Consider the following 6,322-nt stretch of genomic DNA (forward strand, 5'->3'; position numbering starts at 1 on the left):
GTTCTCTAGTTTCAACTGCTGTCAGCAATATTCAGTATTCTCAAATACTGTTAATAAAATTAAATCAAATACATTAATATTGTAATTAAATATTAATTGATTTAAATACATTAATCAAATAAAATTCGGTAAACGTAGAGCATTTGGAAATCGAATCGATATTGCTTCAACGCTTTTCAATTAAAACGTTTAAAGATAATCAATTAATAATTTTTAAGCTACTTTGACAGCGCAGTCACTGTCGCGACAGTCGCTGCCCCCATCGCTGCCGCTGCTGACGCTGACGCCGACGTCGACGACGCTGCTGAGTCAGAGCTTCGCTCAATTAGGTGCAAAGACATCGAGTTGTTATGAAGATTTGCAGTAGATTTATTGGCTATTGCCGATTTGGCCAGTGCGAGTAGTTGGCACTGCCAATGGGGCTCAATGCACTTCGTTGCTGGCCTAATTGGCGACTCAGCTGGCGACTCTCGCTCCCAGCTTGAATATTGATACTGCTGGGGCAACCTATGACAAGCTACTACTCACACATACTCACATACACTCATGAGTACACGAGTATATGAGTACATGAGCATCTGAGCCAATGCAATGCAATCCAAAGCGATGCAATCGATGCTAGTATTGTTGTTGTCTGATATTTATCAAGTTTCATTTTGTTGCCGAAGCTGACGCAGGCGCTGACTATTTTTGGCAAATTTTTCAAATTCGAGACTCATAATTCGTGCGATAATTTACACAAAATTAGGCAAGTGTCTCGCCAGCTATCCTTTTACAGTATCCAACAGATCAACGAATTCAGTTCAACAACACAAAAAACCAGAAAGATTTGCTATTTTTGTTATGCCGACAGAATGATACTCTATAGTAGCTAACGATATGTCCCAGGTGGGTTATATTTTATATGAAATATGTCATCTCAAATATTTTTTAGCCACAACTTTCAATGTACAGCCATTATACCCGCAGTTAGAGTATTTAAAAACTACTACTACACTTGCTGCGATTCCCACGCCAATTAGAATTATAGTCGTATGAGTGGTATTTTCTTTGCAACTACAAAATAATTGGATTGCACTCGAATGAAATTTCAAAAGCACTGTGCCTTTTTTCAATTTGATATTAATTTTTTTTAAATTTTTAATTCAATTTATGCAGCGCAAATTGCCCGCCGATACTCGCTTATAAATTCAAGACAAAGTTGAAACGGCAGCAGCAGCTTGTTCACATAGATTGGTAACGCTTCTGCGTATACTTTGTGCGAACGAAACTTTAGCCATAAAATGTGTGTGAAAGCCATAAAATGAGAGAGGAGGCGGCGGCAGCAGCGGTTAGCGATATTTCAGAGCTCTCATTGCGACTAAAATATAATTAATGCGAAGCAAGTTTATCCCGCATTTACTTCTTTTGACTGGGTGTCCAGAGTGCTCTTCAATCTGGTGCTATCGAAATTTATTTTAAATGAAAATCTGAAGCTCTCCCTCCTCGCGGCACCACAACAAAGAAAGCAATTAAAAGTCCAATTAGAATGTCATTAAGCCGCGGCTAACGCGGTCAACAATAAAGAAGTGATAAACGCCAAAGGTCCAGGTAAATATAAAAGACATAAATTAAGTCAAATTTAGAAAAGTCTAATAAAATTTACAATGGACTAATAATGAACTCGTAAATTCAAAGTGCGTATGCTAAATAAATTACAAGCTAATCTAGTCTAAAATAAATATTAAAGTTCTGATTTGTAGAAGTTCGACAGTAATATCATAAGATTTTTCTGTCTCACTCTACACGTTCCATTATTTTTGTTGTCAGATAAATAAGTAAGAAATATTCTTAGTCGTGTTTGGTAAATAATACAATCGAAATTTGCGGTTCACAAAATGACTACCCAATTTTACTATCCGAATAAAGAACTGCAGGATGAATTGTCGTGCATTGCGAAGGCGCTTGTAGCTCCTGGAAAGGGTATTATTGCCGCCGATGAATCGAATGCGACAATGGGCAAACGCTTTCAAGCCATTGGCTTGGAAAATACCGAAGAGAATCGTCGCCTCTATCGCCAACTGCTGATTACCACTGATCCAAAGATATCTGAGAACATATCGGGATTCATTATGTTCCACGAGACACTCTACCAGAAGACCGATGCAGGTGTTCCATTCGCTGAAGTGCTGCGCAAAAAGGGAATCATTCCTGGTATCAAGGTGGACAAGAACTCGGTGCCTTTGTTCTGCTCGATGGATGAGTTCACCACACAGGGCTTGGATGATCTGCATCTCCGCTGTGCCCAATACAAAAAGGATGGCTGTGACTTTGCCAAGTGGCGCTGTGTGCATAAAATTGATAAGACTACGCCCTCCTATCAAGCCATCATGGAGAATGCCAATGTGTTGGCAAGATATGCGGCCATCTGTCAGTCGCAGCATCTGGTTCCCATTATCGAGAGTGAGGTGCTTATGATCGGTGATCATGATCTCGATCGCTGTCAGAAGGTTACCGAAGCCGTATTGGCTGCCATCTATAAGGCGTTAAGCGATCACCATGTCTACTTGGAGGGCACTCTTCTCAGACCCAACATGGTAACCCCCGGCCAGAGTAGTCACAAGAACAACACACCCGCTGACATTGGCATGAGCACCATATTGGCACTTCGTCGCACTGTTCCACCTGCTGTTCCAGGTACAATCTTCACTTTAAACTGACTGATGACATCTAAACTCTTTGTTCTATAAAACTGCAGGTATTATGTTCCTGTCTGGTGGTCAGGCTGAGGAGGAATCCTCTGTCAACCTCAATGCCGCCAATAACGTGCCACTTTGCAAACCTTGGGCCTTAACTTTTGCATTTGGCCGAGCTATGCAGGCATCTGCATTGCGCTCCTGGGGCGGCAAGAAGGACAACGTGCAAACAGCTCAAAGCGAGCTTATTAAACGTGCCAAGGTATGATATTGATATACTTCAGGTAAATCTTAATTTTTATTATACGTTCATTGCTTTAAAGGCTCACAGTTTGGCCAGCATTGGCAAATATGTGCCTGGGTCTATTGAAAGCTCGGCTGGCGCTGAAAAATTGGTAATTGATTCATATGAAGTCTAAGCAACTTACCAACTTGAGTTTAAGCTAACAATATGCAAGTACGAGCAACAATCAGTCAGAAAGTGTGCAAGTCAATAATTAAAAACGGCATTTCAACGAGCTCGTTTGCCCAATTGCTCCACTGTGGCATCAATATCTGACACTTGGCCACAAGCCGCATGTTCAATGTTCAATGTTCAATGTTCGATGCTCGATGCAACAGCTCGGAATATGGTTAACAAGCATGCAAAAGAGCAAAGAGCTGTGGCAGCAACAGGCCCAACACGACTTCGGTTAACTGCAAAGTGTCGCATTAATCCATGGAGATTACCAGACGGCCACATGGCCAATACTCCAATACTCCACTTCAGTTGAACAGCAGGCCAACACTGCCATGCAGCTTAATTAACGCAAACGCATGCCAAAAGCCAAGCCAATGGCTGTGAAGCATGTTAAGCATGTGGCCAAGTGCTCGACTTAATCAGACGAAGCTTCAGTTCAGGTAGCGACGACTCTGGCGACTCTGGCAACACTGGCAACACTGGCGTCAGTGTCATGTTGCTGGCAAATTAGTCAGACCCATAGCCAATTGCCCCCGCTCCTCCGCATGTGGGCCGAGAGACGAGAGAGAGGCTAGCAATAATTAAAATTAAAGCACTGACTAAGTTATGGCTGCTCTCCCCGCTCGCTGAGTCGCCACAATAATGCAACAGACACGCACAATTTTATTCACACTCTGCAGAAGCAAAGGCTTTCATTGATTTCTCTACTCAATACGGTAAGCTTAAGACTCGAGTTGAAACATTACAATGCCCGACTTGACAATTAACTGCAACGCACAAAAGTGATTCGACATTTGGAAATACTACAATTTATTCGAAATAAAATTTGAAGTTGCTAAGTTTGTGGTTGTGAAATGCTGTATCTATTGAAAATTTATATTCTCTGTTATAGTGTATCAGTTAGTCGTCTATGCGCGTACACTCTCCCGCATGTTTTCACCTGCTGCTGCTGCTTGTGCCTGTGCGACAACTGAGTTTTGTGGTTAATCCAATCGCCATATCCCAATCAGGCCAACGTGAGCAGCATGTCATGTTAATTGCTTCGCTGTGTGAGTGTGAGTGTGAGTATATGTTGAACATGTGTGTGTGAGTGTAAATTGCCATTATGCTCATGTTTGCTTAATATGTGGCACACAACCCACTGAGCTCTCAGCAGCACGCAACGCGTCAAGCCAATTAAAGCCAAATTATAGCAGCGCTTTTTAATGACATGCAGCGTCGCGTCGCGTCGCGTCGTTCTCGGATCTCCACAGACCCCACCTTGCTCAGTATCCTCTAGACTCCGCGTACTCAGCTGACACTCTGTCCGTCAGCGAATTCAATTTGGCGTTGAAGATTTATGGGCGTGCCGCCTGCTAATGTGCCAAGACAAAGCCCAATACCAATACCAATACCAATAGCAGTTCTTACTTAAATGCAATGATCAAGCCCACAGCTTTGCCGTCGGCACGCGTTTAAAGACCGAAAACTGTTGCGAGCACATCAAAGACAGAAATGCCGACAATTTGGACAGCGACTGCGACACGGCTAACGAGCTCGGACTCGGACTCTTGGCTCTTGGCCATAACAGCTCAAGTTTAAAATGCAAACAAATCGAGAGTAGCGACAAGTGGGCGTTGGCCATGCCTCCAACAGTTAAACTATTACTATGACTGTAACTCGATAATTTTCTGATCGAACTATGGCGCCACAGTGGCGGCAGGGGCAACTGGTCAGCACAAATCACTCAATTGTCAAACGCTTGTTGATTAATTTGGTGTTAATAACGCTTGCCTGCAAATCCTGCCCCAGACACAATCGCAGTCCAAGTCGCAGTCACAGGCCAAGTTCCAATACCAGTCTTGATCTCAGTCTGAGTCGCAGTCCCAGTCCACGTCCGCCAATTAATGTTCAGTTGTTGCAGTTGGCCAATTGTCGCAACCAAACCGATGACCCAAACTTGGTCATGGAGCGTGAAAACGTTTTGCAGCAGCTGAGGATGCGCCTTGTGTTAATTGAAAGTTTGACTGACCATATAAGTGAGAAAGCCAAAAATTGACTCCCGTCACACATACAACACACACACACACACACACACACACACACACACACACACACACACACACACAATATAAATACATATACGAGTTCGATTTGGATGTCTTCTGATAGCCAAAAAGCTGTTGGCAACAACCATAAAAGGCCACACACGCGTCGCCAAGTTACCTGCCTGGGAAACTGCCAGCAGTCGTTCCGCGCCGGACCCGTCTTAAGAATGGAATGGAGCCAACGAGCTACGAGTAACTGTGGAGCATTCGCTTTCCATCTGCCATATCATTTGCCCAAAGTAAGAGGTGTTTAAAATGCTAATTTGGACAATAGCAAATGGCAGGCCACCAACTGAACTTAGTTCAGCTGTCGTTGCCAGAGGATGGAGCCAACTTTTTGTTTTTCTTTTTCCTTTTCGTTGCTTGACATAATAAAGTGTCACAGATCAACTTTAACTTTGAACTTTAAAGTATCTAGGTATAACAATTACAAAGTGAGTGTTATCAAACAAAATGAACGTATTATATTATATTCTATGAGTATGTCGCACAGTTTCTTTTTAAATTCTGTAAATCTCCATCTTGTTAGATGAGTTAGCGGTAACGGAACCGTTGGGCAAAACTTTAAGACTCTCTCAAAACAGCATTAATTTTCAAGCGAATTGTCAATTTGATCATTTAATTAAACTCGTTCAAAAATATTTTCCCATTGATCTTGATAAGGATCTTTTTTTAAAACCGCTGCTTAAGCTAGATTCTGAAACCTTTCAGTTTTTTGTAAAAAAAATTATGCCAATACATCATTATTGACATAAATATTTATATGATTCTGCCTATTGCTCACTTTTTTTCTATCAAGAATTTTAATGGACCTTGCTTTATTTTAAATATTTTTTATTATTTTATTTATTTATTCCCTACACATCAACTTGTAAAGCTAATGCAAGTATATATTAAGCTCTTATTTTACTCCAATTTATTTTTCACATTCTTTTGCTGTAAGTCTTATTAAAGCACATTAAATGACGACCTAGAACTTCAGCGCAAATTTAAATCATTTTTAATATGATGAACAGGCTCTAAAATATGTAAATAATATTTTGCTTGCCATCTGGTGTCATTCCATCAACGCGCTCTTGGTCGGCTGTCGCCACATCAGC

General features: G+C 41.6%; 1 protein-coding gene across 1 annotated transcript; it reads left to right on the forward strand.

Annotated features, from left to right (window-relative positions):
• Nucleotides 1-1,781: 1,781 nt before the first annotated feature.
• On the forward strand, nt 1,782-3,990 carry LOC117792077 (fructose-bisphosphate aldolase). The gene is made up of 3 exons (XM_034632035.1): nt 1,782-2,676; nt 2,738-2,937; nt 2,999-3,990. Exons 1-3 carry the CDS (start codon nt 1,878-1,880, stop codon nt 3,092-3,094), a joined length of 1,095 nt encoding a protein of 364 aa, XP_034487926.1. The 5' UTR covers nt 1,782-1,877; the 3' UTR covers nt 3,095-3,990.
• The last annotated feature ends 2,332 nt before the right edge of the window (nt 3,991-6,322 follow it).

The sequence above is a fragment of the Drosophila innubila genome (genome assembly GCF_004354385.1).
Source record: "Drosophila innubila isolate TH190305 chromosome 3R unlocalized genomic scaffold, UK_Dinn_1.0 2_E_3R, whole genome shotgun sequence".
NCBI lineage: Eukaryota > Metazoa > Arthropoda > Insecta > Diptera > Drosophilidae > Drosophila > Drosophila innubila.